This window comes from Meriones unguiculatus, chromosome 7, assembly GCF_030254825.1.
Source record: "Meriones unguiculatus strain TT.TT164.6M chromosome 7, Bangor_MerUng_6.1, whole genome shotgun sequence".
NCBI lineage: Eukaryota > Metazoa > Chordata > Mammalia > Rodentia > Muridae > Meriones > Meriones unguiculatus.
In genome coordinates, this window is record NC_083355.1 from 59,745,965 (window position 1) to 59,772,449 (window position 26,485).

The 26,485-nt window shown below is 42.3% G+C and overlaps 1 protein-coding gene, 1 long non-coding RNA gene and 1 pseudogene across 3 annotated transcripts; 1 reads left to right on the forward strand and 2 right to left on the reverse strand.

The window, feature by feature from the left end:
* Window positions 1–823: 823 nt before the first annotated feature.
* On the reverse strand, window positions 824–26,485 carry Eapp (E2F associated phosphoprotein). Of its 2 annotated transcripts, XM_021662575.2 has the most exons (6): window positions 26,307–26,482; window positions 21,180–21,361; window positions 19,611–19,706; window positions 11,734–11,848; window positions 6,171–6,284; window positions 824–1,443 (listed from the first exon to the last, which is right to left on the reverse strand). In XM_021662575.2, exons 1-6 carry the CDS (start codon window positions 26,378–26,380, stop codon window positions 1,176–1,178), a joined length of 849 nt encoding a protein of 282 aa, XP_021518250.1. In that variant the 5' UTR covers window positions 26,381–26,482; the 3' UTR covers window positions 824–1,175. The 2 variants fall into 2 exon arrangements, with proteins under 2 accessions (XP_021518250.1, XP_021518251.1); XM_021662576.2 differs by lacking the exon at window positions 11,734–11,848 and having other exon boundaries at window positions 1,409–1,443; window positions 26,307–26,485.
* On the forward strand, window positions 4,358–4,450 carry LOC132655502 (U6 spliceosomal RNA; annotated as a pseudogene).
* On the reverse strand, window positions 17,118–19,600 carry LOC132655229 (uncharacterized). Its single transcript, XR_009592961.1, has 2 exons — window positions 18,726–19,600; window positions 17,118–18,615 (listed from the first exon to the last, which is right to left on the reverse strand). It is a non-coding gene; the product is annotated as an uncharacterized LOC132655229 (long non-coding RNA).

Below are 26,485 nucleotides of genomic sequence, written 5' to 3' on the forward strand. Positions count from 1 at the left end.
CTCAAGTTCTTGAATTACAAGTATTTGAAGCACGTGTTTAGGTCAGTCATAGGAAAAATTTTCAAGATTCAATTCTCTCTTTCCACAAATGGATGCAGGGACTGAAGTCAGGCTGTCGGGCTTGCATGCCAAGTGCAGAGCCATCTTGTCAACCATAGAAACTCATTTCTCTGTAAGGAGCCAATTGGTGAGAATTCTGGAATTTTGGTGAATATCGTAAATACATGCTTTCATTTTCATCCCAGGCATGGGGATATGTGGCCGCTTTGTAACAGCTGACTATGATCTGCCTCATGCTCTAGCAGAGGCAGATGGAGACAGTTCCTGTGTTTGAAATGCCGGGAACTTTTCAGAGGGTATATAAATGCTAGGGCCCCAAGAGGCAGGGTTGGTGGTTGTAGGTCTTTCAGGGGCTTGTCTGTAGTTTATTAGTAATCATGATCAAGAAGAAAGAGTAAGAAAGAAATCAGATTCAAAGATCTCTTTCTCTCCCCTCCCCCATCTTTCTCTCCTATCTGGTGATAGGGGGAAACCGGGGGATAACTGGTGGGAAAAAGAAGAACTTACAAAGTAGCAAAGACCAGCTACGAGAGAGAGAGAGAGAGAGAGAAAGAAAGAAAGAAAGAAAGAAAGAAAGAAAGAAAGAAAGAAAGAAAGAAAGAAAGAAAGAAAGAAAGATTGATTTTAGATTCAGAGATCTGTCTCTCCCCTCTATCCTTCTTTCTCTCCTATCTAGTGATGGGCTGAGACCATGGGTGGTGGTGGAGGTAGGGGATGGTAAAGGGTAGAAAAAAGAAGAACCCACAAAGTAGCAAAGACAAGCTAGATACCCAACCTCTAGTATTTTATTTATAACAATAAAAAAAGGACCAAACATTAAGAAACAAAAACTTATTGCAAAACTGTTTAATTCTAGGAAGCTAATTTAATAAATAAGAAACCCAGAAGTCTCCAAATAATCATCAGAAATGGATTGGATAATCAGTCCCATCATCACTCATGGGAAAATTAAAAAGAAAAAAGGGAGAAGAGATAGAGGTTGATAACCATTCCTTTTCCTAAAGATGAAATACTGTTTTAATAGCGCAACGTCACTGAATGATACGAGTAGAAAGAGGAAAGCAGAGTGCATATTTGCCCTATACACAGCGCTGAACAGTTACTTGTCATACTGTTCAAGAATGGCTTGCTAAAACATTGAAAAAATGGAAGACTTCATCCTTGTCATAGACTGCCACTTCAGTTGAACACTCTGTGCACATGACAGGGTGATAGATTTCTTCCACTTCTGTTTCTGGGGGATCTTCGGGGTTAGACCTCATCTTCTTAATGCCTCGCTTTTTCTTCCTGTTTTCTGGATTCTTGTATCTTAGAACCTCCTCTCTGTTGACAGAACAATTCATCACAAACATTGCTCTGTACTGAGTCTTGTAGGATTCATGCCTAGAAGCAGAATGAAACAGAGAGTTTGGATTTAACAGCTGTCAATTTTAGATTGACTTTGAACACCAAAACCTACATGAATATCCACCAAAGGAAGGATAAGGGAATGAACTATAAATTTAAGGAAATTTGAAAACGTTGTTACAAAGTGGAGCATCTTTTATTTATTTACTTATTTTTTGAGATGGAGCAGCCAAAGCTAACCTGAAACTCACAATCCTCCTGTCTCAACCACTCAATAATGAGACTGCAGGCACGTATGGAGAAATAATTCCTTAAACGGAATGTCAGTGGGGCACAGTGACACACAACTTCGACTCCGACACTTGGGAGGCAGAGCCAGGGGGATCTCCTGTGAATTCATGGCCAGCCTGGTCTACATAGTGAGTTCTAGGACAACCAGGGTTACATAGAGTGACTCTGCCTCAAAAAAATAAATAAATAAATAAATACAGTAGAAATGTATTGCTGGGCTAGGGATATAGTTCAATGGAAAAGAATACACAATTGAGATTTAATCTCCAGCACTAAATTTATTTTTATTTTTATTTTTATTTTTTTAGACAGGGTCTCCCTGTGTAGCCCTGACTGGCCTGGAACTCCATCTGTAAACTAGGCTGGCCTCATACTCACTGAGAATCACCTGCTTCTGCTTCCTGACTACCAGGCTCAAAAGCATATGCCACCATGCCTGGCTCCAACCCTGAAGGGTTTTAAAATATACTTTTTTTTTTTCCTTCTTTTAAGACAGGATACATTTCACTATGTGTCCTTGGAACTCTCAGAGGCCCACCTGCCTCTGCCACCTGAGTATAAAACTGGATTCTTTTTCTTTTTTTGAAGATTTATCTATTACTTATGCAGTGCTCTACCTACACATAGCCTGCAGGCCAGCAAAGGGCACCGGATATCATCATAGATAGTTATGAGCCACTGAACACCCAGTGCTCTTAACCGCTGAGCCATCTCTCCAGCTCTGGGTTCTTTTTCTATTGCTTTAAAAACAATTTTTAGGGGCTGGAGAGATGGCTTGGCTGTTAAGAACACTGGCTGCTCTTGCAAATTTGGATTCGATTTCCACTGCCCACACGGCAGCTCACCTATTCTGGCCTCTGTGGTTACTGCACGCATATGATGCGCAGACATACATATGCAAGCAAAACATTTATACCCATCACAACAAAAATCAAGAGGAAAAGCTGGACAGTGGTGGTGCATACCTACACAGAGAAACCCTATTTTGAAAAATAAAGTGGGAAAAACGATTTGTATCCCATAAAAAAAATTATTTCTACAAAAGTTTTTAAATTTGTTTTTTAAACTTAGACAAAAAAAAAGTTGCTGGGAACTTGATGGACACTATTTAAGATTTTTTTGAGGCAGGTCTTTACATAACCTGAGCTGGCCTCAAACCTGCTATGTAACTCCCGATTCTCCTGCCTCTGCCTTTCCTAGTCTGGGACAGCAGGTGTGCACCATCATGCCAGTTCTGGATCTGTGGAGGTGGGAGCTGGAAAGGCGGGCAGCCATCACAGTCTCTGTGGAACTGAGAGGGAGCCTGCTCTCTTCTATGATGTGGCTGTTGGAGTGGAATGGAGCTCAGACTGTCAGGCTTAGTCACACCTTCATCATCTAGGCCATGCAGCCAGACCTCAAAGTTTATCTTTTCAAAACAAGGTCTTGTTATACAATCCAAGCTGAGCTTGAACTTGATATGTAGCTACAGTAAGTTTAGAATTCAGGACTCTGAGTCAGGTGTGGTGGTGTCTGCCTTTAACCCAGCACTCAGGGAGGGAACCAGCCTAGTGTCTACGAGGCCAGAATAGCCAAGGCTACACAAAGAAACCTCGACTTGCAAAAAACTGAAGAAGAAAAAAAAAAGGAAAAGAAAAAGAAAAAGAATTCAAGATCCTTCTCTCCATCTTTCAAATACTGACATTACAGGCATGTGCTGTTCTGTTCAGTTTGAACCAAACTCTAGAGAACTTTTACAGGATCCAGGAATCCCAGTACATTAGAGATGAGAAAGGACTGCCCAAAGTTTGAGGCCTGCTTACTCTACATAGTGAGATTCTGTTTCATAAAACAAACAATACAACAACAACAAAAACCTCAACAACAAAAACAACAACTTTCTATATATACAGACAAACTTAACTGGCTCAAATCTAAAATCAAATTGGAGGAAGTAGTATAAATTAAGATAACATGATACCCAGACACTTCAATTAAAATCAGAAACTTAAACTTCTGTCTTGAATTATTTGATGTTTATATTGTTTTGTTTGCAAAAAACAATTTATGTGTCTAAGTGTTTGCCTGTATGTACATGACAGGCAGGCCTGATACCTACAGTGATCAGAAGTTGTTGGATTACCTGGCTTCGGGGTGCTAGGGACCGAACCTGAGTCCTCCACAAGAGCAACAACTATTGTTAACCACTGAGCCATCTTCCCAGCCCATTTTTTAAAAGATTTATTATTCATTCATTCATTCATTCATTCGAATGAGTCCTCTATAAGAGCAACAAGTGTTCTTAACCACTAAGCCATCTTCCCAGACCATTTTTTAAAAGATTCATTTATCCATTCATTTAATGCTCTATCTGCATGTACACCTGCATGCCCAAAGAGGGCAACAGATCTCATTATAGATGGTTGTGAGCCACCATGTGGTTGCTAGGAATTGATTGCTAGGATCTCTGGAAGAACAGCCAGTGCTCTTAACCTCTGAGCCATCTCTCTAGCCCCCATTTTGGTTTTTTGAGGCTGGTTCTCACTTTGTAGCCAACCTACAACAACCATCCAGCTTCAATCCACAAATGCTGGGGTTATAGGCCTGAACCGCCATGCCAGCAAAAGTTTGAAATACTATTAATTAATAATTACACTAATAATTACAAATTTTAACAACTGTCCCTTGCGCACATATATTAAAACTGGAACAATATAGAGAAAATTAGCATCTCCCCTGTGCAAGGATGACATGAAATTTTTTTTTCTTTTTTGAGAAACAGTTTTTCTAGGCAGCTCTAGATGTCCTGGAACTCTCTATGTAAACCAGACTGGCTTTGAACTCAGAGAGATCCTCCTGCCCCTACCTTGAAAGTGCTGTAATTAAAGGCCTGTAGCATCATGCCTAGCAATGACATGCACATTTCTGAAGCATTCCATATTAAAAAATGAAATAAAAAATAGTCCCCTGAGCACAGCTCAGTGATACAGCGCTTGCTTCAAATGTGATGGCCTGAGCTTGGTTATGATTTCAATCCCCAGAACCTACATGGTGGAAAGAACCAACTCCCCACAAATTGTCATCTGACCTGCACATATGCCACAGCACGTGTGCAAACACGCGCACACTAAGTAAACAAACAAAAGAACAGACTACGGAGAAGGCTCAGCCACTAGGAGCACTCATTCCCTCAGAGAAGCCAGGCTTGCTTCCCACCAACGTGGCAGCTCACAACTGTCTGTTAATTTCCAGTTCTAGGTGTTCCAACCATCTTCTGCCTTCTAAGGAGCACTCATGGTGCACACACACGCAGGCAGGTAAACACTAACATAAATCTAGAATTAAACACTAACATAAATTAGAATTAAACACTAACATAAATTAGAATTAAACACTAACATAAATCTAGAATTAAACACTAACATAAATCTAGAATTAAACACTAACATAAATCTAGAATTAAACACTAACATAAATCTAGAATTAATTGTTGCTGGGAGCCACAGCGCTCCAGCTCACTGGGCATGTGCAGTATGCCTGTGACCCCAGCACTCAAAAAGGCTGAGGCAGGAAGGGCAAGTCTGCCAGACCATCTGTTGCATGGTGAGGCTCTGACTGAAAAAACCCGCAGTCTAGTAGTGGCCTGCGGTCACCCACCTAGGAGGCAGGTGGGCGTGCAAGGCCAGCCTGGTGTGCAAAGACAGTCAGGGCTGCACAGTGAGAACCCATCTCAAAGGAACACGCTGTCATCACTACACTGGGCAACAAAAGGGTCCCTGCAGCAACAGAGCAGTGACAGAGAAACGGGCTCAGCTTCATTTCCATTACTCAGGGAATGGAAAACAGAAATTTACTCTGCAAGGCCTTGAATTCCTTCTGGATTAACACTAATAAAAAACTAAGAAGCTCCTGCTTGAATTGGATATGGAGTTCTGTGTAAGTGGAAACTGCTTTTTTTTGGGGGGGGGGGCTTTGTTGCAGTTTTGCACTCTGTCACTCTCTCTTGACTTTTTGAGACAGAGTTCTCTGTGTAGCCTAACTGTCCTGGAACTCCCTCTATAGACCAGGCCAGCCTCTGCCTCCCAAGCGCTCAGATTAAGGATGTGTGTCACCACCACCTGGCTAGTTCTGCTTTCTCAGTTAACATCAGACTGAAACACGCCACATACCCACGTGGTATGGAGCCAACTCAGCCTTAGCTCTCTGCTCAATCACCCTGTTTCTGACTTAGCTGAACCCCTGCTCTCACTCCTATTTTTTAGGCATCACAGAGAGAGGAACTTTTAGCAAACTATACACTTGAATAAAACCAATTCTGCTCTTTAAATTCCTGCAACTATATCATATATCATAGTTATCACTTTTTCTACATTTTTGTCAAATAAATTTTTACTTGAACATGACTTAAGCAGAGAGCCACGAAGCTGTTTGGTTTTCAGGAAGATCTGCTTTAGGTTGGGACACACTCACTAGTGTGTATGTGATACGTTTACCTTTGGCAATCAAGGCACAGTGTGGTCATACAGGCAGGGCAATTCAAAACAGCATCACTGTTCGGAACGGGCTGTTGTTTCTGACGTGCTCTCTGTAATCCAAAAGCATGATAGCTAAAACAGAAAAATAAAATTGAGAAGGAAAAATACATTAATCAACCAAATCTTGGTTTCTAATGCCACTGTGCAGAGAAATGGCTAACTGCTTCATTATCATTACTTACATCTTTGGTGTATTTTAAGTATGTTTTGTCTGCATGTGTCTAAGTGTACTACATGCATGTCTGGTGTGGGAAAGTGTGGGATCTCTAGGGACTGGAGTTAAGGACGGTGAAGAGCCACCATGTGGATGCTGGAAACCAAACTCTGGTCCTCTATAAGAGAAACGAGTGTTCTTAACCACTGAGCCATCTCTCTAACAGAAATGGCTAACTCTAGGGATATGGTTTACAAGATCTATCTGAAACATCCTGCAGAAACAGAAAGTGAAGGGGGTGGTTCAAAAAAGAAAAAAAAAGAAGAATCAAATCTCAAGGAACCTAACTCCTCACTCAAGCCTGGAGTAGACACAGTAGCTTTCTTCCAAAGAAGAAAGTTTGGTGGGATGTTATAATCCCAGCACTATAGAGACAGAGGCAGGAGGTTACAGAGTTCAAGGCCAGTGCGAGCTAAAATGAGATCTGTCTCATAAAAGCTAAACCTAACAAACCATAACGTTACTGTGATTGTGAGGAAAATCTCAGGTGAATGCTAACAGGAAGCTAAGTTTCTCACACCTGACTCTTCAAAATACTTCAGATGCCAAAAACAAGGAGACTCTAAGAAAATATTTTCACCTTTGCAGTCAAGAACTTCAGTTGGCCAGGCAAGGCAGCCCAGACCAGTAATCCTAGCACTAGTGAGACAACACAGAAGACCACAAATTCAAAGACAGCCTGGACCACACAGTGAGCTCCAGACCAGTCTGAAAGAAATACCGTCTCAAAACACACAAAAAGAGGGGCAGGAGGCCTGGGGAGTGACTTAGTCAGAAAAGTGCTGCTGTGCAAATGTGAGGAGCTAAGCTAAGATTCCAGCACCCACTTAAAATGTACAGGGGCACAGAGCACGAGCCCGTGGCCAGTGCTGCAGGGACACAGGATGGACACAGGCAGATAACTGGAGGTCACTGGCCAGCTGAGCAGAGCTCAAGGTTCAGCCGACAGCATGTCTCAGAATGTAAAGGTGCAGGATTTTGTAAGACAGCCTAACAGGTAAAGATGCTGGCACTAACCCGATGACCCGAGTTCAAGCTGGAGAACTCACATGATCCCTACAAGTTGTCCACTAACCTGAGCAAGCATGCCTGCATAGATACACAGACCAATAACCAATTAAAAATAAATAAATGGCCAGATGTGCTGGTGCACATCTGTAATCCCAGCACTCTGGGAGGCAGACGCAGGTGAATCTCTGTGAGTTCGAGGTAGCCTGGTCTACAAATTGAGTCCAGGACAGCCAGGGTAAAAAGTAAAATTCTGTCTTGGAAAACCAAAAAAATGAATGAACGAACGAACGAACAAACGAAAGAAAAGTAAAATGAATCCAGAAAGCTAAGGCAGGAAGAGCAAAAGCTCCTAATGCCAGGCTGGGCTAACACAGCAAATCCCAGGCCAACCTACGCTTCCTAGGAGATCCTGCCTCAGAAAACAAAATGAAGGAAGCTTCAGGAACTGAACACCCGGAGACACTGGGGAAAGCATCGCAGGAGTCAATAAGGAAGAGGGAAAGGACACTGTGGAAGAACAGAAGCTGAAGGACCCCACAGCAATGTGGATCCTCTAGACTTGAAAAACAGACACCGTCTGGACGGAAGCAAAGCCTGCTGGGCACTGAGAGTGACGCTCAGCAGCACAGCACTTGCCTAGCACGCACAACAGCTTGAATTCCCTCTCCAGCACCACACACAAAAGTGAAAATACAGGATCACCACCAGATCCTGTCATGCCCCTCCTAAGTTCGTAACCAAAGACAGAACGAGGGACTCAGCCCAATACCTGTGCTGATAGCACTGTTCATGGCAGCCACAGGCAGACACCACACAAATGTCCCTTGGTGGACAAGTGGACAAAACACTGAGATACATACATTCAATTGCATTGCTCAGCCATAGAAAGAAGTTGAACCTCAGATGCAAATGAACCTCAAACACATTTTGCTCTTGGGCCTGCAAGGTGAGGCAAGCCTTTAATTCCAGCATCTGGGATTAAAAAAAACAACAATCATTTGAGAGGCAGAGGTAGATAGATCTCTGTGTACTCAAAGCCAGCCTGGTCTACATAGTTCCACAGCAGCCAAAATAAAATAAAATTAACAATTTAGATGCTCAAAGTAACAAAATTATAAAATAAGCATGTTAGTGCACATGCATAATCCCAGCATTTGGGAGGCTGAGGCAGGAGTAGCCCTGGGACTTTAAGGCCCTATCTTCACAACAATAACAACAAAAAACTAAAAAAAAAAAAAGTTAAAACCTGTCTATATGGGAAAAGTTAATTTGAAAAGACCAAAAAGAAACCAAACCAAACCAAACCAAAGGCACGGTGACACACGCCTTTAATCCTAGTGCTTGGGAGGCAGAGGCAGGAGGATCTCTTTATGAGTTCCAGGACAGCCTGGTCTACACACAAAGAAACCCTGTCTGGAAAAAAAAGGAGGGAGGGAGGGAAGGAAAGAGGGAAGGAGGAAAGGAGGGAAGGAGGGAAGGAGGGAAGGAGGGAAGGAAGGAAGGAAGGAAGGAAGGAAGGAAGGAAGGAAGGAAGGAAGGACTTAGTTTATCAGTACAGGCCCATAATTCCTGCTTCCCAGGAGGCTGAGGCAGAAGAATTGCAAGTTCCAGGCTCACTGGTCTACAGAGTTACTTCAAGGCCAGTCTGAACAACTTCCTGAGACCTTGTTTTAAAAAGGAAAATGGGGGTTAAGGATACAGTTCAGTGATCCATTTGCCCAGCATGCTTAAGAGCCTAGGTTCAAACAATCCCTAGTACCATGGGGGTAGGGTTGAGAGGGAAGGCCAGGTATAGTGCACATACCTGTAATCCCAGCTTGTAGGAGGCTGAGGCAGGATTGCTGTAAATTAGCCAGGACAACACGAATGAGTACCAGGCCAGCCAGAGCTACATAGCAAGAGCTTGTCTCACAAGAACAATAAAAAGTTATTTCATTTCTTAAGTGAAGAGACTATAACAGTTTAGATTCATCAATAACCCAACAGCTAATTGTTGTGTGAGACACACCTGTCACTGTAGACAGCCTTTAGAGGGTGGAGGCAGGATGAGCTGGAATTTAAGGCCAGCTCCAACTAAATATTACGTTTTGAAGCCAATGTGGGTTACATGAGAATCTGTTTATTCCGCCGGGTGGTGGTGCCATGTGTCTTTAATCCCAGCACTCAGAGAGGCAGAGGCAGGCAGATCTTAGAGTTGGAGGCCAGCCTGGTCTACAGAGTGAGTTCCAGGACAGCCAAAGTTACACAGAGAAACCCTTTCTTAAATACATATATATGGATCAAAGACCTCAACATAAAACAAGACACACTAAACCACTTAGAAGAAAGAGTGGGAAAGAGCCTTGACCTCATTGGCACAGGAGACAACTTCCTGAACAGAACACCAACAGCACAGGCTCTAAGAGCAACAATAAATGGGACCTCATGAAACTGAAAAGCTTCTGTAAAGCAAAGGACACTGTCGTCAGAACAAAACGACAGCCTACAGACTGGGAAAGAATCTTCACCAACCCTATATCTGACAAAGAACTAATATCCAGAATATATACAGAACTCAAGAAGTTAAACAGCAACAAATCAAGTAATCCAATTTAAAAATGGTGTACAGAGCTAAACAGAGAACTCTCAATAGAGGAACATCGAATGGCAGAGAAACACTTTAAGAAATGCTCAACGTCCTTAGTTATCAAGGAAATGCAAATCAAAACGACCCTGACATTTCACTTTACACCCATCAGAATGGCTAAGATAAAAAACTCAAGTGACAACACATTCTGGAGAGGATGTGGAGAAAGGGGAACCCTCCTCCATTGCTGGTGGGAATGTAAACTTGTACAACCACTTTGGAAATCAATCTGGCGCTTTCTCAGAAAATTAGGAATAGTGCTACCTCAAGATCCAGCTATACCACTCCTACGCATATTTCCAAAAGATGCTCAAGTATACAAAAAGGATTCGTAATACCCAGAATCTGGAAACAACCCAGACGTCCCTCAATCGGGGAATGGATATAGAAATTGTGGTACTTTTACACAATGGAATACTACCCAGTATAACAAGGAAATCATGAAATCTGAAGGCAAATGGTAGGAACTAGAAAAGACCATCCTGAGTGAGGTATCCCAGAAGCAGAAAGACACACATGGTATACACTCACTTATAAGTGGATACTAGGCATATAATATAGGATAAACATACTAAAATCTGTACACCTAAAGAAGCTAAGCAAGAAGGAGGACCCTGGGTAAGATGATCAATCCTCATTCAGAAAGGCAAATGGGATGGACATTAGAAGAAGGAGAAAACAGGGAACAGGACAGGAGCCTGCCACAGAGGGCCTCTGAAAGACTCTACCCAGCAGGGTATCAAAACATATGCTGGGACTCATAGCCAACCTTTAGGCAGAGTGCAGGGAATCTTATGAAAGAAGGAGGAGATAGAAAGACCTGGAGGGAACAGGAGCTCCACAAGGAGAGCAACAGAACCAAAAAATCTGGGCACAGGGATCTTTTCTGAGACTGATACTCCAACCAATGACCATGTATGGAGATAACCTAGAACCCCTGCACAGATGTAGCCCATGGCAGCTCAGTATCCAAGTGGGTTTCATAGTAATGGGAACAGGGGCTGTCTCTGACACGAACTCAGTGGCTGGCTCTTTGATCACCTCCCCCTGAGTGGGGGGCAGCCTTACCAAGCCACAGAGGAAGACAATGTAGCCAGTCCTAATGAGACCTGATAGATTAGGGTCAGAGGGAAGGGGAGAAGGACCTCCCCTATCAGTGGACTTGGGGAGCGGCATGGGAAAAGATGAGGGAGGGAGGGAGAGATGGGGGGGATATAGGAGGGAGCTCCAGCTGGGATACAAAGTGAATAAACTATAATAAATAAAAAATAAGTTAAAAAAATACATACATACATAAAATTGTCTAACTGAAATTTGCTGGTTATTTTCAAATAAAGCATTCAAGTTTTTCTCCTCCAACTTTTTGGTGTGTTTGCATAAAAACAAGTGTACATAGAGTAAAGGGGAAAGTACTGAAAAGCCACTCTGACCTTCTCAAAAAGAGTCTAAGGGGCTGGAGAGATGGCTCAGAGGTTAAGAGCACTGGCTGCTCTTCCAAAGGTCCTGAATTCAATTCCCAGAAACCATGTGGTGGCTCACAACCATCTATAATGAGATCTGGTGCCCTCTTCTGGCATTCAGGTGTACATGCAGACAGAATATTATAGATATAATAAATAAACAAATCTTTAAAAAAAAAAAAGATTGTCAATATAGACTTAAATTCTTACCCCCTTCTCTGCGCATCAACCCAGGCCTGGTCTCTGTTATCTTTCTCAGGATCATAGAGCAACTCATCGTTTGTTGGAATCCTGTGTTGTTTCTTCTTTTTCTTAGTCACTTGTGCTAATTTTTAAAAGGTTAAGAATATGGATCAGTATGTCTAAAGTTTATACAAAATGATGCTCCTGTTTCCCACACTGTGTATTTATTCTATGTACGTTATCTTTGAAAGGTGCCTAAAGCGTCTCTTTAGCCAGCACTCCCAGGCTTGGAAAGCTGAGGCAGTAGGACTGCCATGCCTGAGCCACTCAATGAGTCCCAGAGCACCCTGGCCACAAGAGCCCTACTCCCCAAAATGCATAAAATTAAATAAAGCTATCCTCAAATAAGAGTCTTGTCCAATTAAGACACTAAAATAAAAGATACAGGAGGCCAAAGGGCTAAATTCAGATAATGAAAATTCAGTCTCAAAAACCCACTTAAGCTGGGCGTGGTGGTGCACACCTGTAATCCCTGGGCTCAGGGAGTCAGATCTCTGTGAGTTCAAGGCCAGTTTGGTCTACAAAAGCAAGTCTAGGACAGCCAAGACTACACTGTCAAAAAAGAAAAAACAAACAAGAACAAAAAAAAAAAAACAAAAAAAAAAAAACAACACTTAAAACTACCTGGGCACATCTGTCACCCCAGAGCCTGGGAGCCTGAGACAGGTGGATCCTGAGCTCAAGGTCATCCTTGGCTACAGAACAAGTCTGAGATCAGCCTACCCTATATGAGACCCTGTGAAGAACACAAGGAAGAAGGTCAAGATGACTCACTGGGTGAACATGTCAGCCACCCTGCCTGACAATCTGAGTTCAATCCCTGGGACTCACATGGTAGAAGAGAAATGACTCTCACAAGTTGTCTTCTATAGCCACACATAAATTGTAGAATAAGCTCCCATAAACACACACACATACAGAGTAATTTTTTAATTAAGAAAAAAAAGACTGTTAAGAATGTGATTTGCATCTTGCGTAGCCTAAACTACGCAGATTCACTATGTAACCTGGGATAATCCTGTACTTCTGAAATTCCTGCCTTCACTTCCCACATACTGGATTTTAGGCGTGTGCCACTGCACCCAGCTTATCCACTGCTAGGGATCATATCTGGGGCTTTGTGTATACCAGGTGAGCTCCACCCTTATTCCTATGATCTACTTTTCACATATAAGCTCATCACAAGTTCTCAAACATAAAACATTACTAAACTAGACAATGGTGGTTCCCACCTGTAATCCTACCATTTGCAATGCAGAAGCATGAAAATGTCACAACTTTGAGGCCAACCTGTGCTGCACAGTGATTGCCACGTCAGACAGGGCTACACTAAGACCATCTCTCAAATCAATACTAAAATTAGAACAAAGAATATTTTAAAACCAAATGGTAATTTTTAAGTTTATTGTTTTTTACTTTATGTATGTGAGTATTTTGCCTGAATTATGTAAGTACATGAATGCCTAGTACTTGCTGAAGCCAAAAAAGGACCCCAGATCCTCTGGAACTAGAGTTACAGACAGCTGTTAGGGCAATGTTGAGTTCTAGGAATTGAACCCAAGCCCTCTGCAAGAAAGGCAAGTACTCTTAACCTCTGGGCCATTGCTCTAGCCCAGTGGTTCTCAACCTGTGGGTTGTGTCCCCTTTGAAAGTTGAACGACCCTTTCACAGGGGTCACCAAAACCATCAGAAAACTCAAATATTTACATTATGATTCATAACATTGCAAAACTACAGTTACAAAGTATCAACAACAACAATTTTTATGGCTGGAGAACATGAGAACTGTATTAAGGGGTCACGGTAACAGGAAAGTTGAGAACCAGTGCCCTAGCCCCTTGTCTAACATTCTTGAGTACCCAGAATATGTAAAACAAAAAGAGTAGACTTACAAGATGTGCTTTTAGCTGGGCTGTGATGGTGGCGGGCACCTTTAATCCCCGCACTTGGAAGGCAGAAGCAGGTGGATCTCTGAGTTTGAGGCCAGCCTGGTCTATAGAGTTAAGTGAAGTCCAGGACAATCAGGGCTACACAGAGAAACCCTGTCTTGAAAAAAATAATGTGCTTTTAGACCAGATATGGTGGTACACACATTTAATCCCAGCACTGTTGTTGGTATAATGTTCTTGTGGAATGTATACAATTTACCCTTGTTCATTCAAATGCTGATTTCTCTATCCCACTATCTGGCTTCAATCTGGACACTGCATTGTGATGTTTATTCTAAGCATCACCTGTCTCAAGTTTGTGTAAACATGCCACCATTTGTTCTCTGTATTGTCAATAAAACATCCAGCCAATGCTGAGCAATGGAGAGAATAGGGCAGGAGATCCTGGCCCAGAGAGGGAAGGGAAAGAAGCAAGTGGGAGGAGTGAGAGAAGAGAGATCCGCAGGGAAAGGCTTCAAACTTTGAGGAAAAATGAACCAGACCTAAGATATGACTAAAAGCAAGTATAATGTAGGAAATCTGAATGAGAGGGCCTGGAGGTTTAGAATGGAGTAACTATTGCCCAGCACTGTCCTCTAGGATAATTAAATAAATTCTAGTCTCTGTGTGGCGATTTGGGTATACAGCTGATTTAGGAACAACTGCTGTTTAACTAAAAGATAAATCAATATTAAATATTAATAACCCACAACACACTGTGGAATGGGGGGGTGGCAGGACAAAGGCAGCTGGATCTCCATGAGTGGAGGGTACCCTGATATAGAACAAATAGGTAGAGGTAAATATAAAAACATAAGAGCCAGACAGTGGTGTCAAACACCTTTAATCCTAGCACCAGGAAGGCACAGGCAGGTGGATCTCTGATTTCAAGGCCAGCCTGGTCTACAGAGCAAGTTCCAGGACAGCCAAGGGCTACACAAAGAAACCCTATCTTGAAAAAGGAAAAAAGTATGTAATAAAACATATATGTATAAAAATGTGTATGTTTACACATAATGTATATGTTTATATACATGTATATGTCCAGCCAGATACAGTGATACATGCCTTTAATCCAGTGGCTCTCAACTTTCCTAATGCTTCATTCAACCCTTTAATTCAGTTCCTCATGTTGTGGTGACCCTAACCAAAAAATTACTGTCATTGCTACTTCATAGCTACAATTTTGCTACTGTTATGAATCATAATGTATATATATGATATACAGGATGTATTTTCATTGTTATAAACTGAACATAATTAAAGCATAGTGATTAATCACAAAAACAATATGTAACTATATATTGTGAAATATTTATTTCTAATTACAAATAAGTGAAATTTGTCTTGAAGTATGGTGTAGCAATGGGTAACAGTGTTAGTATAACAACAGTAAACTACATTGATACGTTTTGTGACAGTTTGCATAAAAAGCCTGTGTGTCAGTGTGAAGGTTAAGACTGCTTCTTTCAAGCTGAAAAGCAGCAAACCAAGTAATCCAATTAAAAAATGGGGAACAGAGCTAAACAGAGATTTCTCTGTAGAGGAATATAGAATGGCAGAGAAACACTTAAAGAAATGCTCAACCTCACTAGCCATTAGGGAAATGCAAATCAAAACGACCCTAAGATTTCACCTTACACCCATCAGAATGGCCAAGATGAAAAACACAAATGACAACACATGTTGGAGAGGTTGTGGAGAAAGGGGAACCCTCCTCCACTGCTGGTGGGAATGTAATCTGGTACAACCACTTTGGAAGTCAATCTGACGCTTTCTCAGACAATTAGGAATAGCGCTTCCTCAAGACCCAGCTATACCACTGCTAGGCATATACCCAAAATTTGCTCAAGTACACAATAAGGACATTTGCTCAACCATGTTTGTAGCAGCTTTATTTGTAATAGCCAGAACCTGGAAACAACCCAGATGTCCATCAACGGAGGAATGGATACAGAAATTGTGGTATTTTTACACAATGGAATACTACTCAGCAATCAAAAAGGAGGAAATCATGAAATTTGCAGGCAAATGGTGGGATCTAGAAAAGATCATTCTGAGTGAAGTATCCCAGAAGGAGAAAGACAAACATGGAATATACTTGCTTATATAGACCTAAAAGATAGGATAAACATAATGAAATCTATACACCTAAAGAAGATAATCAAGAAAGCGGACACGGGGTATGATGATCTATCCTAATTTAGAAAGACAAATGGGCTATGCATTGAACGTATGACAGGAGTCTACCGCAGAAAGCATCTGAAAGACTCTACCTAGCAGTGCTCCAAAATAGATACTAAGACTCATAACCAAACCTTCGGCAGAGTGCAGGGAATCATATGAAAGAAGGGGAGTTTGATGTGGAAAGGATAGGAGCTCCACAAGGACCAAACGTATCTGGGCACAGGGTCTTTTCTGAGATGGACACTCAACCAAAGACCATGAGAGGATAAAACCTAGAACCTCTGCTCAGATGTGACCCGTGATAGCTCAGTAATCAATTGGTTTCCCAAAGTGAGGGGAACAGGAACTATTTCTGACAGGAACTCAATGACTGGCTCTTTGACCTCCCCACCTCCCAAGGGAGGAGCAGTACTGTTAGGCCACAGAGGAGGACTTTGCAGCCAGTCCTGAAAATACCTGACAAAAGCGAGTCATATGAAAGGGGAGGAGGTCCTCCCCTATTAGTGGACTTGGAAAGGGGCAGGGAGGAGATGAGGGAGGGAGGGTGGGACTGGGGAGAGAATGAGGGATACAAATGGGATACAGAATTAACAAAATGTAACTAATGAGAAAAATAAAATTATGGAAAAAAAAAAGACTGCTTCTTTCCCTGGGTGGATTGGGGGTGGTGATGTCACACCTTAAATCCCAGCTCTGAGGAAGCAGAGGCAGGTAGATCTCTGAGTTTGCAGTTAGCCTGGTCTACAGAACAAGATCCAGGATAGTCAGGGCTAAACAGAGAAACCTTGTCTAGAAGGTGAAGGGGGAATGGTTTTTTTCACAAGTCTTCTGTATTTAGATTTGATAAGCAATAAGCTGGAAAACCCCGTTTCACAAAGATATGTTGTTGGGAATGAAAGAAGGCACAATACAGTCTCAGACAGAACAGGATTACTTGATCACTTGCAAACACTTGACCCAGACTTTTGTAACTGGTGTTGTGGAAAAATGAGTGCTTTTATTGCTGCTGGTAGATTCAATGAACCCTTCTTGTGCTGTCTCAGGAACACCTTCAACTTACTATGAATGGGCTTCTGGCAAGGGCAAATGGGGTATCAGGCAGATTTGGAAAATATGATAAAATTTTGTCTGCAGGCATGTACAAGGGTTCTTTCACAGAAATTATCATCCCAATCCTTTTGTCTGGTTTAAGGTCATGTTCCTCAAAGAAAGCAGCTAAGACATTCAACATGTACATTTTCTTTTTATCCTTTTTTTTTTTTTTTTTTTTGCTAAAGCTAAAATTTCATTTGGAACGATTAGATCTTTTCAGACAAATCAAGGCATGCTGCATTTAGTCCTTGCATCAGTGATAAATTTAACACATTCAAGATGGCAAAGATGTTAACCCAGTAAGCTATTTTTCTGCAATTCACTACTACTGCTGAAAAGTGCTTCGAACTGTAGTTTTGTTTTCTGATTTAAAAACATCCTGAGTTTATCATAAAGCTCAAAAACTTTTCCTCTCAATAGCCATGTCACTTCAGTATGAACTATCAGAGCTTTGTCCAAGTGTATCTAACTTTTGCAGCTGAGAAAACAGTCGACTTTTATAAAACTGTTTACAAAACTGACAGACCTAAAGACACTTCTCCTCTGGGAACTCCCACGGCAGCATCTTCGCTGCTAGAACTGCTGATGAATCAGTGAGTTCTGATGACTTTTGGTGACTCACTCACTGGGAAATCCAGATGGACATCCTAGCACAGTTGCAGCACCTTGTGTGCAAACACCACAAACATTTCCCAAGAGATCTTACACGCTTTCAGAAACGAATCAACTGTGTCAAACACACCGTGTGCAATAGGTGTTGTTTATCTGTAAAGTCGCCATCATCAATAACCATGTAAACCAGTAACTGTGAACTACAACGTCTGTAGCGTCAACAAGCTCAAGTGCTGGAAGTGGAGCAGATCTCATTTCCTGGGCTACCTGATCAAGAATAACAGCAGCCAGGTCATCTATTCTTCCATGGACAGTGTCATTAGATAAAGGTACTGCACTCGACTGTGTGACAAATTCTACTCTGATCATAACTCCAACAATGGCAACAGGAAATCCGCAAAGATGTGAGCAAAGATATGAGGTTTGTTTCATCGCTCTGGCAATTCTGAGTGCCACCAAATATGAATTTTCTTTTTGAGACAGTTTGTATAGCTTTGGCTGTCCTAGCACTAGAGCTCTGTGTAGACCAGGCTGGCCTCAAGCTCACATAGACCTGCCTCTACCTCCTGAGTACTGGGCTTGCAGGTGTGTGCCGCCACTGCCTGGCTAGATAAGGCTTTCTAGAGTCCATCTGCTTTCCTTCTAAAATAGTTGGTACCCCTGTTGGCAAAGCTCCAATGCTTGCTATCAAAATGGCATTTTAGTTTGTTTGGTTTCATAGATTCTGCTGATAGAATTTCACAACAAATAACATGTAGTTTTTCAACTCCTGTTGTAATTATTAAAGTAAAACCATACAGTAAAAAATCCTCGCTGTATTTTCTTAATGTTTTTCTTTATGTGATCCATTGTCATGGGACAGTTTTCTAATGAAAATAAGATATCACAATAGCTTTACTAACACAAAAGATAAATGGCATAGTTTGGTCAACACAATTCATCAAGTTTCCTAGGATTTACCATTGTTTTGTTTTTTACCATACCTGTTGCTGTCACAAGGGGGCAGTATTCACGTCAACCACAGCTGAATCTAAAAACCAATCCAGATGAAGTTCCCCGGTTCAGAATCTTTTTTTTTTTTGGCAGAAGTTGATGATTTTACATTACCCAGTAATTCTAATTCATGAAGTGTCGTTTTACCTCCAATACCGCTGCTTTCAGCACAGTAGCTGTTCTCTGCACGTGTGTGACTGGCCGCATAAGTACAACAAGGCGCCAACCCTACCACACACACCTCTATCTGCATGTACATGATGGGGTTGGCCCGATGATGCCCTCGCACCGGGTACTCGTATGTGGGCCGACCTGCCTGGAGATGGATAGAGGAGTGTATCTCAGTTCCTAAGACCACAGGAAATAGGTGTTTTCCGACGGCCTTAGGCGACCCTGTGAAAGGATCGGTCCACCCACAAGGGAGACCCACATGTTGAGAAGTGCTATTGTAAATGAATGCACATATCTGTACCCCTCGCCTTTCTTCTCAGTCCTGTTGTGTTCCACTCCCCCAACACACACCCCATCAATAGCATCCAATCTCCTTCTGAGACAGAGTCATACTGTGTAGCTCTGGACTTAAACTTACTACATAGACCTTGAATGTGCTACAAGACCAGGCTGGCCTCAAACTCACAGAGATCTGCCTGCCTCTGCCTCCCTGAGTGCTGGGATTAAAGGTGTGTGCCATCACACTTGGCTGAGGCTATAGTTTCTTAAACACAAAATTAAGAGAGGGGCTGAAGAGATGGGTCAGTAGTTAGGACAGTGGCTGTTCTTCCAAAGGACGCAGATTGGATTTCCAGCATCAACACGGCAGCTCATTAACTTCTATCACTCCATTTTCAGGGAATTCAATACCCTTTCCTGGCCTGCACCAGGCAAGCACATGGTGCACACAGATAACCATGCAGGCAAAACACCATTAACATAGAAGTTTCAAATATAAAACTGAGGGGAAATCTAACATCAAATAAATGTTAGGGCAAATATTATTCATAAAATACACCTGCTAAACAAAATGTTTCTTACCTGCTTTGTCTTCATCCTCAGAATCAGAATCGAAATATACCTCATCGTAGTACTTTGCTGTAACTCCTCCCACTTGGCCAACTCCTGAGGAAGACCCTACCAAACCAGAAGTGAAATTTACAAACTCAACCATAGATGATACACACACGCACACAAAAAAGCCTCCACATATACTTCCATCACTTCAAATAGTGTTAATTTATTCATAACTCATTTGTATAGTAAAATATTCTTATTTATCCCAGTAACTTACTTGATTTCTGTGCCCTATGTACCTATAGGGAATCACTCCCTGATGAGTTTACCAAATTAGGGGAAAAGCATTCTTTTTCCCTTCCCATAGATCTAACTGAGGTTTAAATGCATATTTCCAGGTTTTCAGCATACGTGTTGTTACCTTTTAATGACACAATACAAATGGAGAACAGGAAAGGACGTCTTGAATCAGTAAGGGGCAGTAAGCAGTGAGATGAGCCAAGAGTACACACTTCCTCCTCCAGCTTACGTCATCACACACCTGTGGCCCTGACTCTTCCTGTGCCTCAATTACACCTTCCAGTTCTTCAGGTTACAGCACAGACCAATATGAAAATAAGTTCTGGGGCTGGAGAGATGGCTCAGAGGATAAGAGCACTGATTGCTCTTCCCAAAGGTCCTGAGTTCAATTCCCAGCAACCACATGGCGGCTCACAACCATCTATACATGAAATCTGGTTCCCTCTTCTGGAGTGCAGGTGTACATGCTAACACACATTGCATAAGTAAAAAATAAATAAATCTTAAAAAAAAAAAAATCAGTTCTGACCAGTCTTGCTTTCACAAACCAATTTCAAGTCAAGGAAATCATATATAAAGATCTAAAAACAAAAATGTTTATTTATTACCCACTACAAAGACATAGGAATTTGTAGTGATACACCATTAAATCTGCCATCACAACCTAAAAATATTCTTGTATGCCTTTTGGGTTTTTTAAAATTGTTTGTTTTTTTGTTCCAGGCAGGGTTTCTCTGTATGTAACGCTGCCTGACCTGGAACTCATTTTGTAGACCAACCTAGCCCTGATCTCTCTGAAGTATTGGGACTGAAGGCATGTGTCACCTCACCCAGCTGTGGTTTTTATTCTAACTACAGAAGGAAATAATACCAGGACTTGCTACTAAATAGTACCTAATTAATAATACATAACAGGTTAGTCATCAAAGAGAACTGGCAGACTGCCAAGCACATTCATCCCTTCATTTAACAGTGCAGTATTAGTCAAATTTGGTGGTGAGGATCTGTCACTCAGGAGGCTGAGGCAGAAGGATCACGGAGGCTACAGTGAGTTCAAGCCAGACTGGGTAACGCACCCAGAACTTGTCTCAAAAATTTAAAAGAAGTGAGGCTCTACCTCAGTAGTACAACAATTTACCAAGCAAACATTAAGACCCAGGCTTAACCCCAACACCAGCACCATTCACACACACACACACACACAGAGATTCTTAAGCACCTATACAAAATTCTAGAGACACAAAAAACGCAATCCTCTTCAGGATATCTCTGAAAATTAAGTGCAAAGTGTACCTGTTCCCAGAGAGGATAACTTGTCCTCCATTGTTTTCATGGTGGAGTTTAACTCAGCTTCCATTTCTTTTTCAAATTCATCCTCACTTGATGATTCACTTTCTCCAGTAAGACATTCCCGGATGAGTTTTCGTTTTTGGTCTGGAGTTCCATGTAAAAGCACATCCACTTCATCATCAGAACTACCATACATTTAAAGCACAGAAAATATAAAAACATTACTGGGTGTGATGGCGCACACCCTTAATCCCAGCACTCAGGGAGGCAGAAGCAGGCAGGTCACTGTGAGGTCAAGGCCAGCCTGGTCCACAAAGTGAGTCCGGCCAATGGTACACAGAGAAACCCTGTCTTAAAAAAAAAAAAATTAGAACCAGGGCTGGGATATGGCTCAGTGGTAGAGCACTCATGTAGCATGTGCGGTCCTAAGTTTGAAGTATAACACCACAAAATAAAACACAATCACTAAAAACTCTATCATCTTACTGCTCAACAGCAATTTTTTAGGTTTTACAAATTTACATCTGATACACCTATCATATTACATACAACAATGGTCATTAACAGGAGACAGATCAGCTAATCCTTATTATTTTCAGTTCTGGTTTTTTGTTTTGTTTGTTTTGGGGTTTTTTTTTGTTTGTCTTGTTTTGGGTTTTTGAGACAGGATTTCACTACATAGGTCTGGATAACCTGAAACTCACTATAGAAACAAGCTGACCTCAAACTTGCAGCAATCCTCCTAACTCTGCTTCCTGGACATTGAGTTACAGACATGAGCCACAAGTGCAGCCTGATCTTCTGTCTGTGTGTGTGTGTGTTCTGCTTGTAAGTGTAACTGTGTATCAGTTGTGTTGCCTGGAGCCACAAAGGCCAGCAAAGGGCACTGGATCCCCCAGAGCTACAATCAGATGGTTGTGACTTACAATGTGAGTACTGGGAAGCTAACCCAAGTGCTATGGAAGAACAACCAATGCTCTTAGCCACTGAGCCATCTTTCCAGCTCTTTCTGCTGTCTTGTATTATCACACTGCTTTCCAATACCATGTTACCAATTCATAATTCTAGCAACTAAAAAAGCTGACTTCACAAAACTGAGAATTTACTTACATTGTTGAGACCTGCTTCAGTCTTTAGCATAGCATAATAGCAGCCATTTTGTTTTTAGTCTCCATCTTGATTATAAGGTGAAATTAAGTTCAAGTTTTCAGGCTCTGCCTTCCAATGATTATGGCTCTATGGTTTTATTTCTTAAACTTTGTATACTTTATTAGCTGAACACTCTATAAAGTCCCTCAAATGCAGAACCAATCAAATTGAAGGTCAGTTAGACCTGCTTTGTCTAGCTAATCAAAATGATGTCCTGCTGCCCTCCCCTTGCTACCTGGTTGTTATCTAGTTATGCTTTGTTTCCTACACCTGGTTATGGATTTGTTACCTGGTTGTAACTTGGATGCAGTTTTCCTTATAAAAAGCCTGAGGAGCAGACCAGTGTCACAGTTTGGCTCTTGAGTCCTCTGTGTTCCTGGCCATGATCAATCTTGAGATGTTGTGTTCAATAAACCATCCATAGCTGACTGAGATCAGTTGTCTGAATGGTTTGTGCAACTATTCTTGGACTACAACAAAATAAAAAAAATATGGAGGCTAGAGAGGTGGCTCAGTGGTTGAGAGCACTGTCTGCTCTTCCAGAGGACCTGAGTTCAATTCCTAGCATCTACATGGTGGCTCACAGCCATCTCTACTGGGGTCTGATGCCCTCTTCTAGCATGCAGGTGTACATGCAGATAGAGCACTCATCTAAGTAAAACAAATAAACAAATAATACACACACACACACACACACATCACATATATATAATTAACCGGGCCTGGGGGTACACAACTTTAATCCTGGCCCTCAGGAAGCAAAAGCAAACAGATCTCTATGAGTCTGCAGCCAGCCTGGTCTACAAAGTGAGTCTAGAACAGCTAGGGATACACAAAGAAACCCTGTCCTGAAAAACAAAACAAACAAAAAATAGTTACTACATCAGTATAAAATGTTAATTAACAATTAAATATCATAATTTAAAAGACACAGTACTACAGAAAACTGTGACTACAGAGACTATGTACAGTGATTGTTTTCCTGGTGCTAGTAACTGAACCCAAGGCCTCATGCACACTAAGGACTTCTACCACTGAGCTGCATCACTAGCCCTAAGAAAATTACACTCAAATTCTCCTAACTAACTTCTGTCAGTTTCTTACCCACAGAATTATAACAATAATTAGGAGAGTGAATAAACTGTAATAAATTTAAAAATAAAATAAGTAAGTAATTAGGAGAAATCAAACAAAAAATAATTAAGTCAGGGCCAGAAAGATAGCTCAGCGACAGGTAAAGTGCTTGTCCCCAAACCTGATGACCTGAATTCAATTCCTCAGACCCACATGGAAGGATAGACCTCCACATGTGCCATGGCACCCATGTGCTCACACAGACAAAAAAAAAAATTTCCCCCGAGACACAGTTTATCTGTGTAGCCTTAGCTGTCCTGGACTGGCTTTGTAGACCAGGCTAGCCTTGAACCCACAGAGATCTGCCTGCCTCTGCCTCCCTGAGTGCTGGGAATACAGGGGCACACCTCTGTGCCTGGCTTCACAAAATTTTTAAAATGTGATTTACAGTATTTAAATGAATTAAACCAGCTATGGTGGTACACACCTGCAATCCTAGAATTTAAGAGGCCAGAGGGTGAAGAGTTCAAGAATATCCTCAGGCATGCAAAACAAGAACAAATTAAATGTCTATGACATTTCTAAGGCAATATGAACTATATAGCTAATAGTTAAAGGCTGAAGCTGTTACTGAGTTGGTAGAATGATTGGCTGGTAGGCACAGGCTGGTGTGAGCACCAACATCACATCAAACAGATGTGGTTGTGAGTGTCCGTAATCCCTGCACTTGAGAAGTAGAAGCAGGGGGATCAGAAGCCACCAGCCTGAGACACATGAGACCCTGTATCAGGAACGATAACAGATTCAGCAGGGAGGGTGGCGCACACACCTTTAGTCCCAGTACAGGGAGTTCAAGGCCAGCCTGGTCTACAGTTAGTTCAGAAACGGCCAAGGCTACACAGAGAAATCCTGCCTCTACAGACCAAAGAGAAAGAAGAAAAAACAGAGAGAGAGAACCCCAATACTCTGGAATGTAACTTAGTGACAGAGCACTTGCCTAGCAGGTACAAAGCCCTGGGTCTGATCCTGAGCACAGAAAAGAAGGGGAGGGGGCTGTTCAATATACACCACACAGCTAAATGTCCAGGGAAAAAAAAAAAAAAAAAAACCATGTCAGAGGTTGGAGAACATCGCTTATATAACATTCCTAACAATGACGAGTGGAGAAAAGACTAATGATATCACAGGGTCCAGTAGGATACAAGGGCAATAAAGAACTGACAGTGACTACTAAAGAGCCCCAAGACGGGAGCTAAGTGACGATGCACAGTTCTAACCCCAATACTTAGAAGACAGGAAGGTTAAAAAGGGCCAACATGGTGGCAGAGAGAGTGCAGTGAGTTTGAGGCCAGCCACATGAGTACCAAGAGCAGAGAAAAAGGAGACTAGCATCCTTATAGGCAGTAAGAGGGATCTCGTAATGCTACAATGTTCTGCATCTCCACTGTTTTAGTATTCATACAGCATTTGTATTTATGTGTGCACCTGCATTTGGAAGTCAGACTACAACCTTGAGAAACTGGTTCTTGCCTTCTGCCTTGCTGAGGAAGGGTCTCGTTTCTGGCAGTGCAGTGCAGGCTGGTTGGTCCGAAAGCTTCCTGTCTCCACCTCCCATCTCACCAAAGGAGTGCCAGGTTTAAAGACATATGGTAACACATCGAGCTTTTTACATGAGCTCAGGGGAATAGGACTTGGGTTCTCAGGCTTGCACACTGCAAGTGCTTTTTACAAGCTAAGCCATCTTCCCAGGCCCCAAAAGATAAATCTTCTCAAGTGGTTCTCAACCCCCAAAGTGTCCCATATCAGATATTTACATTATGATTCATAACATAGCAAATTACAGTTATGAAATAGCAATGAAATAATTTTACGGTTGGGGGGTCACCACAACATGAGGAACTGTATTAAATGGTCACAGCATTAGGAAGGTTGAAAACCACTGCTCTAAAAGCTAGGTTAACATAGGAAGAAACAAAACAGATAGCGGGCCCCACACCTTTAACCCCGGCACTTGGAAGCAGAGGCCTGGTCTACAGAGTGAGGTCTAGGCCAGGCAGAACTACCAACTGAGACCCTGACTCAAAAAACTAAAACTGTTGAGCCAGGTGCACACCTTTGGTCCCAGCATTCAAGGAGGCAGAGGCAGGAGGATCACTGTGAATTCGAGGCCAGCCTGGTCTACAGTTCCATGACAGTCAAGGCTACCCAGAGAAACCCTATCTCAAAAAACAAAAATAAAGATTTTTTTTTTTAAACTGCGGGTTGACTACCCAGCAAAGAAAAAAGAAGAAATGGATGAGTTTTATACATATGTATAAACACTACAAGTTCCCTCAAAAGGGTAAATACTCCCTTTCCACAATTATCACTTTTTATTTTCATACTGTTTTATTTTCATACTGTTTTCATCATGGAACTCGTCAGTGCCTATCACAGGTCATCATCTACGAAGGCCTTCGAAGATATGCACTTCATCTCCCCCATTATAAAGTAAACTTATGGAAGACAAGAATTTTGTATTTATCGCTATCATAACCAAAAAAAAAAAAGTCTATTCAGTATTCCCTTATTTCTATTTGACAGTCTTAAAGATGAGCAGTTCATGCCAAGTGCTGTGGTCCTCAGTAACTTAGGACACTGTCGCGCACTTGAATTTCGGTTTAAAAATGCGAAGCCTTCGGTCTGAGTGCTATTAAACAGTAAGAAGCAGGGTTCCGTCTGAAGATTTACGCCTCGGGCCCCGTTATTCCGGAACATCCCCTCCTCCCGCACTCAGAGACGGGGCAGTTCCACCAGGCATCCCGAGGCGCCTGCGAGCGCAGCGGGCGACAGCGCGCCCGGGCTCCGCAGACGCGGGGAGCCAACGGCCTGCCAGGCCCGGCCGGACACCGCGGGGCAGCGGCCCACCTGCTCAGAGCCGGCTCCTCGTCGCTCGACTCCTCCACCGCGTAGGGGTCGTAGTCATCCCGGAGGCGGCTCATGGCGGCCCCGAGAGGCCTACCCGCCGCGAGTGTCCGTGTACTCCGCAGGCACCTTCCCTAAAGCGTCCCCGGGACTCCACTTCCGCCCGGGTCCTCAGTCCTTCC